This window comes from Pongo abelii, chromosome 3 (assembly GCF_028885655.2).
Source record: "Pongo abelii isolate AG06213 chromosome 3, NHGRI_mPonAbe1-v2.0_pri, whole genome shotgun sequence".
Taxonomy (NCBI): domain Eukaryota; kingdom Metazoa; phylum Chordata; class Mammalia; order Primates; family Hominidae; genus Pongo; species Pongo abelii.
In genome coordinates this window covers 98,974,211-98,995,302 of record NC_071988.2, presented here as the reverse complement: position 1 = coordinate 98,995,302, position 21,092 = coordinate 98,974,211, and the positions used below count along the sequence as shown (strand labels likewise).

The window sequence follows — 21,092 nt, the reverse complement described above, 5'->3', positions numbered from 1 at the left end:
TTTTTTTTTTTGAAACAGGGAATTGCTTTTAAATAACAATCTGTTACGGGTTTTGCCTTATGAACTTGGTCGGCTCTTCCAGCTACAAACTCTAGGTTTGAAAGGTAAGTGATTTTTAAACAGTTTTGAGGTTATTCCAAGCCTTTTAAAGAGCATTTTGGCCTTTAAAAAGGTCAAGTTTTAGTATGATTTTTAGAATGTGACTACGTGTACTTTCTCTTGAAAGAAAAGTAGTTTTTTTTGTTTGTTTGTTTGAGACGGAGTCTTGGTCTGTCGCCCAGGCTGGAGTGCAGTGGCGCAATCTCGGCTCACTGCAAGCTCCGCCTCCTGGGTTCATGCCATTCTCCTGCCTCAGCCTCCTGAGTAGCTGGGGCTACAGGCGCCCGCCACCACCCCCGGCTAATTTTTTTTGTATTTTTAGTAGAGACAGGGTTTCACCGTGTTAGCCAGGATGGTCTCGATCTTCTGACCTCGTGATCCGCCGGCCTCGGCCTCCCAAAGTGCTGGTATTACAGGTGTGAGCCTCTGTGCCCGGCCTAAGAAAAGTAGTTCTTTATGTATCAAATTGAACTTGAAGATTTCAATATGTGCCATCATTTTAACAAACTTGTAAGGGGAAAATTTTTTGGTTGTTTTTGTATCTTACCTTTAATTTTCTAAAAAACTGAAATTTCTTAGAAGAGATAATTTAAATTAACACTTGAAAAAAGGGAATACTAGGCTGGTTTGAGACTAGCCTGACCAACATGGAGAAACCCTGTCTCTACTAAAAATACAAAATTAGCCGGGTGTGGTGGTGCATGCCTGTAATCCCAGCTACTTGGGGGTCTGGAAAATCGCTTGAACCCAGGAGGCGGAGGTTGCGGGGAGCCGAGATCGCGCTATTGCGTTCCAGCCTGGGCAACAAGAGCGAAACTCCGTCTCAAAAAAAAAAATGGGATTACTTTACCTAATAATAGTCTAAACCTCAGCCAAAATGCCTCATGTTTAGCTTTTGACATGGTGGATAAAATAGCATTGATGTGATTACAGGAGAGAAAACATTATAATAGTAAAATTAGCTGTACCTATTAAGTAAATTATTCTAGGTAATGTGTTAGTCCAAAATGCATGCTTCTCTGACCATGTTTCTCAGTCAATTTGGGATGAAAGGCATACTCAATTCATAGAAACACTGAAATTTGTATAATTTTCTCTTATGGCATAGCATATAAGAGTTTATTTATGAATTAATAGGACCAAATACAAATGTTCTGTATTAAACATTTTCTTCTGTGCTCATGAGGAATAAACATCAGTCAAAGCCTTGTAAAGTATACACTTTCATAGATTTTATTTTCCTTCTTCAAAGACTATTTTAGTTTCCATGATAATGTTCTGCCTGCATTTGCTTATGTCATATAATGGATCATTAAGAATGAAATTTGAATAAGAATAGAAAGAATGCTGATTTTATTGGTTGAAATAACACATGATAATTAGGTTTCCTTATTCAGTTTCATAAATTAGACAATTATATGAATGGTTTGAATCTTGTGTTTATAGTTTCTCTGTAGGATTTTATTGATTTTTTAAATCACATATGAAGTAGAGAGGGAAAGTACTTATATCTAAAATATTTTCCTAAGGATTGAGGATTAACCCAAAGGATTTGAAATTGTACTGTTGAGACATTTCACCTCATTTTCTTTATGCTCAGTCTTATTCTTATATAGCTGAAACAGCCATTCAGCTACAGTTGGAGTAGGTGCAAGTCTGTTCCTCACTAGCAGCTATTTTCTTCTTCCTGATATTGATAGAAAGCATATCAATGACAAATGAATAATTTACTTTTTTTTTTTTGAGATGGAGTTTCACTTTTGTTGCCCAGGCTGGAGTGCAATGGCATGATCTCGGCTCACTGCAACCACTGCCTCCCGGCAACCTCCACCTCCCAGGTTCAAGTGATTCTCCTGCCTCAGCCTCCCAAGTAGCTAGGCATGCACCACCACGCCCCGCTAATTTTTTGTATTTTTAGTAGAGTTGGGGCTTCTCCATGTTGGTCAGGCTGATCTCGAACTCCTGACCTCAGGTGATCCGCCCACCTCGGCCTCTCAAAGTGCTGGGATTACAGGCGTGAGCCACTGTGCAGGGCGAATAATTTACTATTGAATCCAGTGGACTTACCCTTTGTATAAGAAACATTCCTGAAAAAGCAACTGTTAGTATTTCTTACTCTTTCATAACTGTTTCATATTATCTCAAGTACAAGCATGTTTCCAGAAAATTTGTACTAAGTATCAACTGAATGAGTAATTTTGAATATTATCTCCTTAGTCCTTCATTCAGTTTTTCTAGTTGAAATGGTAGTTTTCCAAACGATTGTCTTTGGCAGGCCTTCGATTCTAGTGGCATTTTGTCTACTGATTTACATTCTTTAAAATCTATCAAGTCAGGCACCACTGATTAACATTCATTAAAATCTATCAAGTCAGACGCCAGCTCTGCTTCACCAACTGTAACTTAGCTTTGTTTATGCCTATGGATAAATTATTTTTTATTAAATTTCAATTTGTTATATGGTAAGTACCTATATGTAGCCCTTTTCTAAACTTCTTTGAGAGTCTGTTTAGTTTTTTGTCAGTGTCACTTTCCAAGGTGATCCAGAAAACCAGATCTCTTCGTTTTAAAAAAGTTTAAGATGGTAATAGCAGGAGTGGCTTCTGAAGCAGTTGAAGGGATACAGTGTTGCTAATGAATGGTAGTTTTATATTCTTAGGAAGGTAAAATTTGAAATAATTTCAAAGTCAGTTTTATTAGCCATATTATGGTACTTTATGTCAAAAAAATTGAATGGAACATTTGAAATAGCACTGTGATACAGTTAAAAGAAACAATGAGAATGAACTGCTTCTGAGACATTTTGTCTTGAAACTGGTTTTTTTTCCTCTATATCCTTTTCTTCCTTTGAAACTCAGATACTGAAATTTTAGTAATGATTTGGGTCATGCTGGCTCAACAAGCTAATTTTTAGAAATTTTATTTTGAGATTTGAGGAAAGCGTGGAGAGTAGGTTATTTGAGGAATTAGGATAAGAAGGCCAATTTTAAAACTATAGACACAGGCACCGCCAGTCTAGTAAGTTGGAAGTGTTCTGTGAAGTTACTTAGAAAAATAAAAATGTCCTGAATGGTAATGCCTAGGTTTTCTTCTAGGGTTTTTATGGTTTTAGGTCTAACATTTAAGTCTTTAATCCATCTTGAATTGATTTTTGTATAAGGTGTAAGGAAGGGATCCAGTTTCAGCTTTCTACATATGGCTAGCCAGTTTTCCCAGCACCATTTATTAAATAGGGAATCCTTTCCCCATTTCTTGTTTTTGTCAGGTTTGTCAAAGATCAGATACTTGTAGATATGTGGCGTTATTTCTGACGGCTCTGTTCTGTTCCATTGATCTATATCTCTGTTTTGGTACCAGTACCATGCTGTTTTGGTTACTGTAGCCTTGTAGTATAGTTTGAAGTCAGGTAGTGTGATGCCTCCAGCTTTGTTCTTTTGGCTTAGGATTGACTTGGCGATGCGGGCTTTTTTTTGGTTCCATATGAACTTTAAAGTAGTTTTTTCCAATTCTGTGAAGAAAGTCATTGGTAGCTTGATGGGGGATGGCATTGAATCTGTAAATTACCTTGGGAAGGATGGCCATTTTCATGATATTGATTCTTCCTACCCATGAGCATGGAATGTTCTTCCATTTGTTTGTATCCTCTTTTATTTCCTTGAGCAGTGGTTTGTAGTTCTCCTTGAAGAGGTCTTTCACATCCCTTGTAAGTTGGATTCCTAGGTATTTTATTCTCTTTGAAGCAATTGTGAATGGGAGTTCACTCATGATTTGGCTCTCTGTTTGTCTGTTATTGATGTATAAGAATGCTTGTGATTTTTGCACATTGATTTTGTATCCTGAGACTTTGCTGAAGTTGCTTATCAGCTTAAGGAGATTTTGGGCTGAGACAATGGGGTTTTCTAGATATACTATCATGTCATCTGCAAACAGGGACAATTTGACTTCCTCTTTTCCTAATTGAATACCCTTGATTTCCTTCTCCTGCCTAATTGCCCTGGCCAGAACTTCCAACACTATGTTGAATAGAAGTGGTGAGAGAGGGCATCCCTGTCTTGTGCCAGTTTTCAAAGGGAATGCTTCCAGTTTTTGCCCATTCAGTATGATATTGGCTGTGGGTTTGTCATAAATAGCTCTTATTATTTTGAGATACATCCCATCAATTCCTAATTTATTGAGAGTTTTTAGCATGAAGGGTTGTTGAATTCCCCATTCAGGACATAGGCATGGGCAAGGACTTCATGTCTAAAACACCAAAAGCAATGGCAACAAAAGCCAAAATTGACAAATGGGATCTAATTAAACTCAAGAGCTTCTGCACAGCAAAAGAAACTACCATCAGAGTGAACAGGCAACCTACAAAATGGGAGAAAATTTTCGCAACCTACTCATCTGACAAAGGGCTAATATCCAGAATCTACAATGAACTCCAACAAATTTACAAGAAAAAAACAAACAACCCCATCAAAAAGTGGGCGAAGGACATGAACAGACACTTCTCAAAAGAAGACATTTATGCAGCCAAAAAACACATGAAAAAATGCTCACCATCACTGGCCATCAGAGAAATGCAAATCAAAACCACAATGAGATACCATCTCACACCAGTTAGAATGGCAATCATTAAAAAGTCAGGAAACAACAGGTGCTGGAGAGGATATGGAGAAATAGGAACACTTTTACACTGTTGGTGGGACTGTAAACTAGTTCAACCATTGTGGAAGTCAGTGTGGCGATTCCTCAGGGATCTAGAACTAGAAATTCCATTTGACCCAGCCATCCCATTACTGGGTATATACCCAAAGGACTATAAATCATGCTGCTATAAAGACACATGCACACGTATGTTTATTGCGGCATTATTCACAATAGCAAAGACTTGGAACCAACCCAAATGTCCAACAATGATAGACTGGATTAAGAAAATGTGGCACATATACACCATGGAATACTATGCAGCCATAAAAAATGATGAGTTTACGTCCTTTGTAGGGACATGGATGAAATTGGAAATCATCATTCTCAGTAAACTATCGCAAGAACAAAAAACCAAACACCGCATATTCTCACTCATAGGTGGGAATTGAACAATGAGAACATATGGACACAGGAAGGGGAACATCACACTCTGGGGACTGTTGTGGGGTGGGGGGAGGGGGGAGGGATAGCATTGGGAGATATACCTAATGCTAGATGACGAGTTGGTGGGTGCAGCGCACCAGCATGGCACATGTATACATATGTAACTTACCTGCACATTGTGCACATGTACCATAAAACCTAAAGTATAATAATAATAATAATAATAATAATAATACAAGAAAAAAAAACGAAAATGATAAAAAAAAGAAAAATAAAAATCTATTAATTTTATGAAGAAAAGGCGTAAGTAGAAGCAATTCTCATACAGTTATTTTAAAAGAATTTAGAATTCACGTCCTAAGGTGTAAGGCAATACTTTATCCGACATATGGGCCAACAAGTTGTCCTTGAGCAATAAAAATTGATGTCCCAGGTCATAAAAATATGTAGGACCTCACTAATTTTGAAAATTTCTAGCTTTCTTCCAAGGATTACTTGGTCTGTTTATGGACCATGTCAGTGGAAGACTTCCTTTTACTTTGTAAATTTGTTTTATTCTTGAAATACAATATAAAAGAATAATTAACTTACATTTTAAAGAAAATAATTAAATGAATAGTTGTTCTCCTATTAGCCAATATTTTAAATACCTGTTTTAAAAAATGCACTGGGAAATATAATTGTCATTTATATAGGAGGCAAAATACCTATTTTTGTGTTGTATGTGAGTTTCTAAAAATCAATAAGAAAAAGAACAGTCTAATAGAGAACATATTAATAGTTCGTACCAGATGATGTACAAAGGTCTAAAATTGGACTTGATCAGCCTTATGCATAATAATAGTACAAATTTAAATTATATTCAATTACATTTTTCACCTATCAGATTGGGAGAATTCGAAAAATATGACAAAATAGCCCTGTTGGTGAGATTATGGGGAAATAGGCACAATCACACCTTGTCATTATAGATCCCCTATACCTTTTATGTTTCCTGCGTTTTCTTTCACGATTATGTCTTCCTCCCAGATGTTACTACTACCCTGAATTTAGATATTGGGGTTATGTATGCATCTGTTAAAGGTGTTCTAACCTTTTTATGAATGGAATCCTACTGAATGTAATTTTTATGACTTGGTTTTTATTCAGCCTTATGTTTTTATGATTCAGCCATGTTGATGCATACATCTAATGACAGTTCTTTGTTTTACTGCTGTATTGTATCCTGATATGTGAATATGCTATAATTCATTCATTCTGCTGTAGATATTTAGGTTGCTTCCATTTTTGTTTTTGGCTACTATAAGCAGTACAGCCATGAACATTCTCATACATGTCTCCTGATATACTTCATAGGAGTGGAATTGGGATGTAGAGGTCTGTACATCCTTAGGTTTTTTTTTAGGCAATACCATAATGTTTTACAAAGTAGTTGTACTAAAAGATTCTACTCAAAATAATACAGTTTTCATTTTCAGTCTTTTCTCCAACACTTGATATTGTCAGATTTTTAAGTTTTGCCAGTTATTGAGTATGAGTTTCTAACTGTACTCTTAATTTACATTTTCCTAATTGCTGAGAAGATTTTGCATCTTTTCATGTGTCTGTTGGCCATTATATTTCTTTGAAATTACTGTTGATGTTTTTAGCCTATTTTCTATTAGATGGTTTCTTATTGAATTGGAGTAGTTCTTTTTTCTATTTTGCGTTATAAGTGTCTTCTCCCACTCTATGGCTTTTCCTTTTGTTTTCTTTCTGGTATCTTTTTAATGAGTAGAATATATATATATATTTTAGACGGAGTCTCACTCTGTTACCCAGGCTGGAGTGCAGTGGCGCAGTCTTGGCCACTGCAACCTCTACCCCACACGTTCAAGTGATTCTCCTGCCTCAGCTTCCCAAGTAGCTGGGATTTACAGGCGTGCATCACTATGCCTGGCTAATTTTTGTATTTTTAGTAGAGACGGGGTTTCACCATGCTGGCCAGGCTAGTCTCGAACTCCTGACCTCAGGTGATCCTCCCACCTCAGCCTCCCAAAGTGCTGGGATTACAGGTGTAAGCCACCATGCTCGGCCAGATTTGATATTTTTAATGTAGTTGAGTTTTAAAATCTTTTCTCTTGTAGTTAGTACGTTTGTGTGTTGTTAATAACAGAAATCTTGCCCTTCCCAGATCAGAAATATATGCTCTTGTATCATCTTTTAAAAGTTTTGAGGTTTTGCTCTTTGCAGTGAATTCTTTAATTCATTTGTAACTGATTTTTTTTTTTTTTTTTTTTTTTTGGGACAAAGTCTCGCTCTGTCGCCCATGCTGGAGTACAGTGGTGCAATCTCAGCTCACTGCAACCTCTGCCTCCTGGGTTCAAGCAATTCTCATGCCTCAGCTTCCTGAGTAGCTGGGATTGCAGGCTCCCGCCACCATGCCCATCTAGTTTTTGTATTTTTAGTAGAGACGGGGGTTTCACCATCTTGGTCAGGCTGGCTCGAACTCCTGACCTTAGGTGATCTACCTGCCTCAGCCTCCCAAAGTGTTGGGATTACAGGTGTGAGCCACTGTACCTGGCCCTTGTAATTGATTTTTAAATATAGTATGAGGGGTCTAATTTGGTGAGGAATTTAATTTAATTTTGTTTTTTCCCTATGAGTAACCACTTGTCTCAACATCATTAGTGAATAGTTTTTCCTTTTCTCAGTGATCAGTAAAGTCACTTCTCTTATGTATTAACTATGTCTAGGTCTATTTTGGGAATTTCTTTTCCTTTCCAGTAGTAAATTTGTCTAACCTTGTACCAATTAGCATATTGTCTTAATTATTATGGCTTTATATTAAAACTTGATACCTGGTTTTGAAAGTCCCCTCACATTTTTCTTTAGCAGTGTCTTGACAATTTGGGCACTGTGGCTCTTTCTCATACATAAGAAACAGCTTGTTAAGTTTCATGAAAAACTCTGTTTGAACTCTGGAATTTCATTGACTGTCTGGATCAATTTAGGAAGAATTAACATCCTAATTGTATTGAATCATCCTATTCATGAATTTGGGCTTTTTGTCCATTTATTTAATGTCTTCTAATAAAATTTTATAGCTTTCTACACCAATCAAGTACATCTGTCAGACTTATTTCTAGGTACTTTATACTTTTTTTTTGTTTTTATTGTAAACTACAACTGTCTTTTTTCCCTTTTTTTTTTTTTTTTTTTTTTGAGACGGAGTTTCGCTCTGTTGCCCAGGCTGGAGTGCAGTGGCGCGATCTTGGCTCACTGCAACCACTGCCTCCGGGGTTCAAACTATTCTCCTGCCTCAGGTTCCTGAGTAGCTGGGATTACAGGCTCCTGCCACTACACCCAGGTAATTTTTGTGTTTTTAGTAGAGACAGGGTTTCACCATTTAGCCAGGCTGGTCTCAAATTCCTGACGTCAGGTGATCCACCCTCCTTTGCCTCTCAAAGTGCTGGGATTACAGGTATGAGCCACCGTGCCTGGCCAACTGTTTTATTTTTTAAGGTTTTTTTTCTTCTTTTTTTTCTCTTTTCTTGGTTATTTCCTATTTGCTATTGGATATAGAAATACAATTGGTTTTGTTTTTTGTTTGTTTTAAAATTAATCTTACAGTAAGCCTTCTTGGCTAAACTCTCATTCTTCTAAAAACTTGTCTGCAAATTTTTTGGAGTTTTACATGCAGTAATCATTTCATCTGCTGAAAATTATAGCTTTTTTCTTTCTTTTCCAATTCTTACATATTTAATTTTTTTTTCTTATTTTAATGCACTGACTAGGATAATTCATATGATGTTGAGTAGAAGCATTAATACTGGGTGTACTTCTATTGTTTCCAGTTTTAAAGGGAATGCTTCTAATAGTTTTTATGAAGAATGATACTTGCTGTATGTTTTTGTTAAAAAAGTTTTTTAGATTTTAGAAGTTTCCTTCCATTCCTCCTTTGCTAGTTCATTTTCAGATATTTTATCAAGTACTTTTCTCCTGTAGAGATGATTATTTTTCTCATCAAAAGTTAATAAGGTAAATATATGGTAAAATATATATATGCATATACATACACACACTTTTTTTTCCAATTTTAAACAAATTTGCATTGCTGAGATAAACTCAACTTAGCCATGTTGTTACATACTTTTATATAATACTGGATTTAATTTGATAAATATCTGTCTAGAATTGTAAAGGCTTTGAGATTTTACCCTACTTAAAAGCTCATAAGTTAGGCAGTTACTGGTTCATGGATGGTGGCAGAAGACATAAGATTCCTGGGTCAGAGAAAAAGAACATTATTACTCAAGCCACGAAATGGGCCCAGATGCAGGCTGTGTACACAGTCAGTTTGTATTGCATGCAATTGAGTAATCCAGGTCTGGGGTCCAGCACTTTTTAAGTAAGCAGCAAATATTGTAGCAAAATAGCAAAAAGCTACTAGTCTTGCTTCCCCAGGGTAACAGTTACATGATAGTAATGATGGGTTGCCTTGACCTATTTAGTTGCCTGTATAGGTGATTATAGAAACTATTCAGTATCAAGAGACAGATAACCCTTGGAATCAGTCACACTAACCAAGAATGCAGAGGGAGGCACAAGGCCCATAGTAGACTGATTCTCCTAACAATTTTTTAAAGGATTTTTCTGTGAATGTTCATGAATAAAGTAGACCTGTGTCTTTCATGCATGTGTATCTAAGGTTTATAATGACCGTAGAAGCAGTGGGGAAAATTCTGTATTATTCAGTTCTCTGAAAGAGTTTATGTAAAATTGAATTAATGTATTCCTTGAAATCTTGGTAAAACAGTCCTGTAAAACTGTCATTGCCTGGTGTTTTCTGTTTTCATTGATGAAGATGTTAACTACTATTTCAGTGTATTTTAGTTATGAGAACTTTTGAGAAATTCTTTTTTTTTAAGTGAAAGCAAGTTTATTAGGAAAGTAAAAGAATAAAAGAATGGCTACTCCATAGGCAGAGCAGCCCTTAGGGCTGCTTGTTGCCCATTTTTATGGTTATTTCTTGATTATGTGCTAAACAAGGGGTGGGTTTTTCATGCCTCCCCTTTTTAGACCATATAGGGTAACTTTCTGACATTGCCATGGCCTTTGTAAACTGTCATGGAGCTGGTGGGAGTGTAGCAGTGAGGACGATTGGAGGTCACTCTTATTGTCATCCTGATTTTGGTGGATTTTAGCCAGCTTCTTTATGCAACCTGTTTTACCAGCGAAGTCTTTATGACCTGTATCTTGTCCTGACCTCCTATCTCATCCTGTGACTTAGAATGCCTAACCATCTGGAAATGCAGTCCAGTAGGTCTCAGTCTTATTTTACCCAGCCCCTACTCAAGATGGAGTTGCTCTGGTTCAGAGACCTTTGACATTTCTCTGCTCCTTTTTATAAGAGAACCTTTAATCCTAAGGGTTGCAGAGGGACGAGAGTGCATCTTCTGTAACTTCTTTATGCTGAACAGGGGCGATGATATTCCTTTCTAACTTTTAGGGTCTCTTGTATTTGGGGTAGAGAGGAGCTCAGTCAGAAAGCGTCAGTATGTTGAGAGCCATTCATAACTCCGAGTTCTGACAAAAGGTGATACCTAAAGTTGGCTGATTGCTGTTGTGCTCAGATGGTTTTCCTTTGGGTCAGGGATCTCTTGAGTATTACTGCTTCCATGGTTTGCCAGAAAGATGTTACTGGAAAGGGGTCCCAGTTCCAGTTCTTGGATCTCCTGCAAGAAAGAGTTTGGGGCAAATCCATACAGTAAAGTGAAAGCAAGTTTATTAGGAAAGTAAAGGAATAAAATAAAATGACTACTCCATAGGCAGAGAGCCAATAAATTTCTCACTGTTAATGAGTCAATTTTGTTGGATCATCTCTGTGATATTTTCACTTTTCTCTTTTTAAATGGGACAATTTATCATATTTAGATTTACATGTTTTATCTAATTTTATTATCTTTTTCTGGAATATGACATCCAATACATGCAATATATTAGTAAAGTGATTCATATATAGTTACTATATAATTATCTATGTATTCATAGTCCATTTCCAGCTATTGTTTAGCTGGTATTAGACTGTGATACTTAAAATGTGGAGATTATTATGCCTTTAATTCCATATTACCATGGAGCTTCTTCTGGGTCTAACAAGACAGCAGAACTCAACTATGCTAAAGGCATCAGTATGTTGGTGGCAACTATGCATTGTTTGGTTCTGGAAGTTGAGATAAATGTGTACCTATACTGGATTATAGATTTACATACTTTCAAATGTAAACATTTAAGGCTACAGCTTTGCTTGTTTGGCTACTTTTTTGTTGCATATGCTATTTTGTTAGGAAGTATTTCATTACTCTTTCGGTCTAAGTATTTTTAATATGGGTTATCATATCTTCCTTGACTTGTCGGTTATTTAAAATATTATTTAAAATTTCCATGCATGTGATTTTAAATTTATTTTTATTGTTAGCTTTAAATCTAATTGCATTATAGACTAATGAACCAGTTCTGTGACATTTGTTGATTCTTGCCCTATGGCAAACTATATGATTGGTTTTTGTAAATGTTTAACCTGTATCTGAAAAGAATTTCTTTTCTCTAATTGTTGGGCACAGGATTTATATATTTGTCCATTAGTTCAATTTGTAAGTTGTATTTCTCAGATTTCCTATGTCTTTAGAAATTTTTGACTGTTGGCTTTTTCAGTATTTTTGTTAAAATTTCCATTAAAATGGAATTGTTTATTTTCTTATGTAGTTCAGTCAGTTTTTGCTCTACATATCTTGGGTTTATTTTATTAGGTAGTACCCACTTAATATTGTTATAATCTTCTGATGATAGTGTCTTTTGGTGAATTGAACCCAATACTAGGTACTGAGCTTCTTATTAGGATTTTGTCTGATAGTCTGTATTTCTAATATAGCTATGCCAATTTTCTTTTGGTTAATGTTTATCTAGTATATCTTCTCTCATCCATTTACTTTCAACTTTTTGTGTGCTTACATTTAGGTATAGCTCTTATAAATAGTATATAGCTGGACTTTGTTTTTAATCCATTGTACTCTTTGTTTTTAATGTGGGTTCAGACCAGTTGCCTTACATATAATTATTGATATTTTTGTTATTGCTGTCCTATCTTTTGATTCCACTGTGTGTAATTTTTTTCTGCTTCCTCGCTTTTCTAAAAGTAGGTTTTTTCCCATATTTTTCATTCTATTTACTTTCTCTTTGTTTGAAATTGCTCTATTCTGTTTCTAGACTCCTTGTGTTTATTCTTGAAATGGTGCCTTGAATATATTTTTTAAAAGATTACTTTTAAAGTAACTTTAAAAATTGACCTGCTATTTATATATAGTGAAATTCTTAACCTCTTTGGTGTATAGTTCAGTGAATGTTGACAGACATGTAGTTGCATAACCAGCACCACAGTCAAGAAATAGAACAGTTCCATCACTCTCCAAAATTCATTTATGCCTGCTGAAGTCAATACCTTCTTCTCTCAGCCCTTGACAACTACTTTTCCAGAATGTCATATATTGGAACATACAGTATGTCACCTTTTGAGTCTGGATTTTTTGGTTTAGCATAATGTGTTTGAGGTTCATTCATGTTGTATGTATAAAACCTGTGGCACATCCATATAATGGAATATTACTTAACAATAGGAATGAAGGCAAATTTGTTTTTTTGAAATTTTATAGTTTTAGATTTTACCTTTAGGTTGATGATTTGTTTTGAGTTAATTTTTATATATGGCACAAGGTTTATTATTTTGCATATGCATGTCTGGTTATTCTACCACTATTTGTTGAAAAGATTATACTTTCTACATGGAATTTTCCTTGCAACTTTGTCAAAATTCAGTTGCCCAAATATGTGTGAATCTACTGCTAAACACACTATTCTGTCCCATTGTTCTATGCTAACACCAAAATGTTTGATTGCTGTAGTTTTATGATCAGCTATGATACGGGGATTATGAGTCTCCAAACTTTGTTCATAGTTTTCCAAGTTGCATTGACATTTCTAGATACTTTGCATTTTCATATACATTTTAGAATGAACTTACGATTTGTACAAAATATCCTGCTGAAATTTGTCATGGGATTATGTTGAATATACAGATCAGTTTGTGGATAATCAATACCTTAATGTTGAGACTTAATATTGAGTCTTTCACTTCAGTATAGCTCTTCATTTACACAGATCTTCTTTGCTTTATTTTCATATAAAGTTTTGTAGTTTTCAGGGTATAGATCTTGTAAATATTTTGCTAGATTTATATCTACTTACTTGATTTTTTATGCTATTGCAAATGGTACTGCTTTTTAAATTTTCAGTTATTCATTGTATAGAATTAAATATAATTGATATTTAATTGTATTGGGCTTGTCTCTTGTGATGTTTGTAAATTTACTTTTCCTTGGAGCTTTTTACCAACTCTTGATCTGTGAACACAGTTTCATTTCTTCCTTTCTGATACGTATTTTTAATTTCCTTTTTCTTGCTTTATCACATTGGCTAGGACCTCTTGTACTATATTGAATAGAAGTGACAATGGTGCACATCCTTACCTTGTTCTTGATTTTAGGGGGAAAGTATTATCTTTCACCATTAATGTTAACTGTAGATTTCTGGTAGATATCCTTTCAGGTTAAATAATTTTTCCTTCTTCCCCACATTTGCTGAATGGTTTTTGTCATTAATGCAAGTTAAATATGGGCAAATACTCTCTCTGGAAGTTGTTGCTATTACTTTTATTTTCAGGAAGAGTTTTCAGAACGCTTTAGAACTCAAAACGTTTCTATTACTGCTTTCTTAAATGATTGGTAGCATTTTCCAATAAAACCATATGAGCTTGGAATTTTCTTTACGGAAACATTTTTAACTTCTACTTCAATTTCTTTTGTAGATACAGGTCATTAAGGTTATCCTCCCACCTTTTTCTTTTTTTCCCCTATAGCCATGTCAGCTCTCTCCTGCAGTCATTTGGTTAATTCTCCTGCACTAATTTGGTTAATTCTCAGTGTTCTCAAATAGTTGATTCTGACAACTTTTTTGTTTTGTTTTGTTTGTTTGTTTGGATTTTTTGGTCATTGTTGCTTGTACAGAGCAGCAAATTTTTGGAGGTTTTTACTCTGCCATTTCTGCTGATGTTTTCTATCCATATCATTTTGAGTGAGCTTTGGTAGTTTCTGTCTTTCAAGGAATTTGTCCATTTCTTCTAAGTTGTTAAATTTACACACTTATGGTTTTCTTAATATTTCTTGTTCCTGGCCGGGCAGAGTGGCTCATCCTGTAATCCCAGCACTTTGGGAGGCCGAGGTGGGTAGATGACGAGGTCAGGAGATCAAGACCATCCTGGCTAACACAGTGAAACCCCGTCTCTTCCCAAAAAAAAAAAAAAGAAAAAAAAAATTAGCTGGGCATGGTGGTGTGTGCCTGTAGTCCTAGCTACTCGAGAGGCTGAGGCAGGACAATGGCGTGAACCTGGGAGGCGGAGCTTGCAGTGAGTCCAGATTGCGCCACTGCACTCTAGTCTGGGAGACAGAGCAAGACTCTGTCTCAAAAAAAAAAAAAAAAAAATTTCCTTTCCTTTTACTGTCTTTTTGGCTGTCGCTTCATTTTTGATATTTATAATTTGTGTCTTTTCGTTCTGGTCAAAGAGAAGTGTATCAGTTTTATTGCCTCTTTTTCAAACTGTGCCACATTTTGAATTCGGTATTTTTTTTTTATTTTTATTGATTTCTGCTCTTAGTTTCTTCTGCTTGTTTTGGGTTTCATTTGTTCTTATCATTGAATTTAGATCTTTTTGTTTCTAATATCAGCATTTAAAGCCATAAGTTTCCCTCTAAAAACTGTTTTTTCCATATCCTACAAATTTTGATAATGTCATGTTTCCATTTTAACTCAAAACATTTAATTATACTTTTATTTTTTGAGACAGGGTCTCAGTCTGTCACCCAGGCTAGTGTGCAGTGGTCTTATCATAGCTCACTGTAGCCTCTAACTCTAGCACCCAAGCAATCCTCCTGTTCAGCCTCGTGAGTAGCTGAGACTATAGGTGCACACCACCAGGCCCAGTTAAATAAATTTTTTTGTTTGTAGAGATGGGGGTCTCACCATGTTGCCCAGGCTGGTCTTGAACTCCTGGCCTCATGGAGTTCTCCCACTTTGGCCTCCCAAAGCACTGGGATTACAGGTGTGAACCACCATGCCCGGACGAATTAAAACATTAAAAAATCTCCTGGTGACATCCTTTTTGGCTCATGGATTATTGGGAACTGTGATGTTTAATTTCAGAATATTTGGGAACTTTCTGGGTATTTATCTGTTGGTATCTAGTTTTATTTTGTTAGGCCATGACTGTATGTTTTGTATGATTTTATTTCCTTTTTAATCTGTTACAGTTTGTTTTCTGGCCCAGAATATGGTCTCACTGGTGAATGTTCATGTGCGCTTGGAAAGAATGCATATTTTTTGGTTTCTGAGTGGAGTATTATGTAAATAATAGGCCAAGTTGGTTGATAGTGTTCTGTTCTTCAACCTTACAAATTTTTTTGTGTGCTTTTTTCTGTCAATAACCATAGGAGTGTTTGAAGTCTCAATTACAATTTGTGTAACTCTTTGGAGATACTATTTTATTGTATTCTAGCTCCTGTTGTCGCTGTTGACACTTGTCATTCTCCTGTTTATTCTTTTGATATGATCGGTTCTTTCAACCCATCTTGGTTTTTTGTTTTTTGTTTTTTGTTTTGTTCTTTTTTGGAGACGGAGTCTTGCTGTGTCGCCCAGGCTAGAGCGCAGTGGTGCAATCTTGGCTCACTGCAAGCTCTGCCTCCCGGGTTCACACCATTCTCCTGCCTCAGCTTCCCGAGTAGCTGGGACTACAAGCGCCTGCAACCACGCCTAGCTAATTTTTTGTATTTTTAGTAGAGACAGGGTTTCACCGTGTTAGCCAGGATGGTTTCGATCTCCTGACCTCATGATCCACCTGCCTCGGCCTCCCAAACTGCTGGGATTACAGGTGTGAGCCACCGTGCCCAGCTACAACCCATCTCATTTTAAAGTCTTCTGTTTGTCATTTTCTAGTTTGCACTATAATCTGTTTTTAAATGAAATCCTTTCATAAACTTATTTGCATATATTGTGCATCTTGTATCAGTTCATTTATTTAAAAAACTGGTTTTTGAAAATTTGTAGCCTTTCCTCTTCAGACATTGCCTTTTCTCACTTCTCTCTCTAATCTCTCTTTCTGGCTAGGAGTTAAATGTTTACTGTTTGCTGTAGGTGTTGGTGATAGTGGTAAGGTGTGGAGGGAGAGGAAGTGCCCTATAGTCCTGTAATTAGGTCTGCCTTAGTGAGCCAGAGTTGACTATTTCCCTACTTGATGTCAAAGGCTAGAGAGGGCATTTATCTTACTCTAGGTCTGTTAAGCTTTGGGAAAACTTAGATTCTGGTAAAATAGTTTCCTTTGAAGATAGTACTTGTTAAGGAGAACATTACTTTCTCTTGCCTCCTTTTGGAAGAATAAGGAGATTTTTCTCCAGTCTTCATAATGAGAGCCTGGTAAGATTCCTGGAAGTAAAACTTAGGAAAGTGTGGGAATGCCCTAAGACTAGGCCCTCTTGGAGTTTTTAACTCTCAAGCTAATCTACATGGAGCCTCCAGTAATTTGTCAGTTACACTTTAAAGTGTTCTAGGTCTAGTTCTAGCTGTGGACTTCTGCTGCCAGTAAGTTGTGATTCTGTTTATCTGCTTGTTTGTGTTTGGGACAGCAGTTTGTCCTATAACCTCAATTGTGAGGACAGGAGTGACGGCTTTTAAAATCTTTACATGTTGGATCAGAACTTAAGTCTTGTTCTTTCTAGAACTCCAATTTCATATAGTATTCTAACTTCTATATCTTTTACTGTCTTATGTTTTCCATCTTTGTGACTCTCAGTGATGTGTTTTGGATAATTTTCTTTGAATCTGTTTTTCTTGATGACCGATTTTCTTTTCAGCTGTGTCTAATCTACTGCGTAACTCGTTCATCAAGAGTTTTTTTCCCCTAGTACTTGGAGTTGTAATTACATTCAGTAAAATATCCAAATATTTAAAATCCAGTTTCACTAATTTTGACAAAGGTATACACCTTAATAGCCGGCATCTTAATCAAGATAGAGTATTTCCGTCACCCTAGGAAGTTTCCTCTTCCCACTTGCAAGTCAATTAGGAACTACCAGTCAGACTTCCAAAGTATTCATACCATTTACCAGTAATTGAATTGAAGTAGAAGAGTTCAAGGTATTCTGCATTCTTTGTAACATTTGGTTGGTCGTTAAAAAAATTCGTTTAGGCCAGGCAGAGTGGCTCATGCCTGTAATCCCAGCATTTTGGGAGGCCAAGGCGGGCGGATCACTTGAGGCCAGAAGTTCAAGAGCAGCCTGGCCAACATGATAAAACCCTGTCTCTACTAAAAATACAAAAATTAGTGGGCATGGTGGCGGGCGCTTGTAGTCCCCATCTGCTTGGGAGGCTGAGGCACGAGAATCACTTGAACCCAGAAGCTGGAGGTTACAGTGAGCCCAGATTGTGCCAGTGCACTCCAGCCCAGAGTGAGACTGTCTCAAAAAAATTTGTAGCTGTGCTGGTGAGTATGTGTTGCATTGAAGGTTTGGTTGATTTGTTATTTAATAGAAACTTCAATTTTGGAAGTTCTTTGGTTTTTATTTTTTCAAATTTGAATGCTAGACTGTTGTTGCATGCTTGTCTTAATGAATACCTCCTTTATTTCTTAAGGGACTATATAGTCTGTTACCAATAGTGTGTTCTTTGATGTATGATAAATCTGTACTCTTAGTACTCACACATTCCTAATTACTGTTATAACAAAATTCTTTTCTTCTCACATTTCACTAACATATCTTGGTAACACATTTTCTTCTTACTTGAAATATGTTTGTTTTCCCTATATATAATATAAATATTCTAAGAAGACCCCTTCTTTTTTAAGATATCACTAATTCTTTCTCCCGTAGGGCTATTTGAGTTTGTCTGTGGTCTTAAAAGATAAATGCAGGTTTTCAAAGATTAATGTAGAACCTATAGGATTACTTCAAGGTGCCAGGTTGTGGTATTACTTCAGAATTGACTAAGATTAATATATATGCTTTTATGTATATGTGTATATATGTTTTGGACAAGCCCAAATTTTAGAGTTTGAAGATTCTGAAGTTTTTCTTTATGACTATCTTAAAGAGAATATTTATTTACACATACATTTTTAAATGTATATAATAGATTAAATACAGTAGAATTCAATTTAGGAAATTAGTATTTTATTTTGTAGTATACATTTCTGTCTTGCCTTGCAGTTATAAGTTTTACAGGTTTTATTTTTGTCTTCTGCTTTAGGCAATCCTTTATCACAGGATATTCTCAACTTATACCAGGACCCAGATGGAACTCGAAAGCTACTGAACTTCATGCTTGACAATCTCGCAGGTAACTGTTAGTGACAAAGCTGTAAAATAAATTCTACAGATATTATTAACTAACTAATATATGTTGCTCAAGAGCATCTGACTGTTTTTTTATAATTGCTTATGGGTTTGGAGTTCTTCCATTGTATATCCTATGTTAGTGGAACATTCTTCTTTTCATATACTGAATGTTTTCTATTTACCAAGCAATATGTTAGGAGATTAGTTGCATTATTTTGTTTAAGAACCTAGGACATAGGAACTTTAACTTACAGTTTAGAGATGCAAATTCTGAGATTCAGAGACTAAAGTAATTTATTTATACATAGCTAATCAGTGCCAGAGCTGTGAATCTAAGATTATCTTGCTCTTAATCACAAAAATACACAGTTATTAGTTGTTTGCATTTGATGCAAATTACTTGGAACCCAAACATTTTACACATTTTTAATGAATGAAATGACTAGTTTGATTCACCGCACGTTTGTGGAAATTTTGCAACTAGGTTTTAAATTAAGAACACCAGATTTATTTAAATACAATTTAAAATCATTGTATTCCAAATGGAAGTTTTCTTCTATAAGAAGACCAGGCCGGACGTGGTGGCTCACACCTGTAATCCCAGCACTTTGTGTGGCCAAGGAAGGTGGATCACCTGAGGTCAGGAGTTCCGAGACCAGCCTGGCCAACATGGTGAAACCATGGTGAAACGTCTCTACTAAAAATAACAAAAATTAGCCAGGCATGGTAGTGCGTGCCTGTAATCCAAGCTACTCTGGAAGCTGAGACAGGAGAATCGCTTGAACCTGGGAAGCAGAGGCTGCAGTGAGCTGAGATCACGCCACTGCACTGCAGCCTGGGTGACAGAGCGTGACTCTGTCTCAAAAAAATATATATTAAAAACAAAAACAAAAAAAGAAGACTATTAGGTATTTGATTTAAAACTTTTTTTTTTTTTTTTTTTTTTTTGCTTAAGCTCTGAAAATATGGGTAAAAGTATGGAGATACTACTACATAGAAATATTTTTCTTAGCATGATGTCTTTCTAAAATACAGAATTCTGAAACAGCTAGAAAAATCGTAAGTTCCGGCATAGTGGCCATGATCACATTTTGGCTATATTTTTTTAAAATTCTCTTCATCATAAGACGCCCTTCTTCCCCACTCCTTCACATAAAGTAAGGTTTATAATAAGGTAAAACTAAATTAATATTATCTGAAAAGTATATGGCTAAAAAGACTAAAAGTTGATCAATAGAAATCAGCAAATTTATTATAGAGGCCTTCTTAGTAAAGAATTAGGAATATGTGGCAATTTAATTAAGCTGTATACATAGCATGTGTATGCTGTTTCTAACTTACTTTAAAATTAAATATCTCGGCCGGGCATGGTGGCTCACGCCTGTAATCCCAGCACTTTGAGAGGCCAAGTGGTCGGATCACAAGGTCAAGAGATCGAGACAATCTGGCTAACACGGTGAAACCTCATCTCTACTAAAAATACAAAAAATCAGCCGGGTGTGGTGGCACATGCCTGTAGTCCCAGCTACTTGGGAGGCTGAGGCAGGAGAATTGCTTGAACCCAGGAGGCGAAGGTTGCAGTGAGCCGAGATTGCGCCACTGCACTCCAGCCTGGGCGACAGAGCGAGACTCCGTCTCAAAAAAAAAAAATCTCTTGTCTCTATAGATGTAGCCAGTCAATCCAGCCATATGTGTGTGCTGTGTGTGTGTCATTTGTAAGGAGTTCTTGTATGTTTTAGATGTAAGCTTTTTTTTGGTAATATGTTGCAAATATGTGCTCCCATGCTATTATTAAATTTTTCATTCTCTTAATTTGTCTGTTGACAAACAGAAAAATTTTAATGTACTCCAGTCCAATTTGTTGATCTTTTTTGTTGTGGTACTGCTTTTATCCTTTTTAAGAATTTTTTCATACCGCAAGATCATGAATATATTCTCCTATGTCATTATCTAGAAACTGGTTTTTTGTTTTTTTTTTTTACTTCTAATGTTTAGAATTAGGTTTTATGACTTTTCCGTATGTATTTTATATTGACTCTGAGCCATTTATTGATTAGGTTGTCCTTTCACTATTGTTTTTTAATGTCATCTTTGTCATAAATCAGGTGTCAATGTATGTGTAGGTCTGTTTCTGGATTCTTTATTCTCTTCTATGAGTCTTTATAGCAATGTAACAGTGTTTAATTATGGACAGCTTTATAAAAAGTCTTGAGATCCAGTAGAGTAAGTCTTCTCCCTTGACCTATTCTAAAGAATCTTGGCTAGTTCTGGCATCAGTGTTCTTTTACCTTGTATTTTTATTAAAATTTTTAGAATGAGGTTTTTAAATCTCTCCCCTCTCCAAAATGTAGAGATTTTATTTGGGATTATATTGAATCTATAGATGGCTTTGGAAATAATTGCTATGTTTACAACAGTGGATCCTATTCTTCTATT

The 21,092-nt window shown here is 35.9% G+C and overlaps 1 protein-coding gene across 9 annotated transcripts in view; it reads left to right on the top strand.

Moving 5' to 3' along the window:
• CNOT6L (CCR4-NOT transcription complex subunit 6 like) overlaps positions 1–21,092 on the top strand; it is a 109,156-nt gene that overhangs the window by 47,115 nt on the left and 40,949 nt on the right. For all 9 annotated transcript variants that reach the window (XM_063722543.1, XM_024245491.3, XM_024245492.3 and 6 more), the window contains 2 exon segments: positions 19–104; positions 18,568–18,657. In XM_063722543.1, the coding sequence (XP_063578613.1) occupies positions 19–104; positions 18,568–18,657 (176 nt within the window).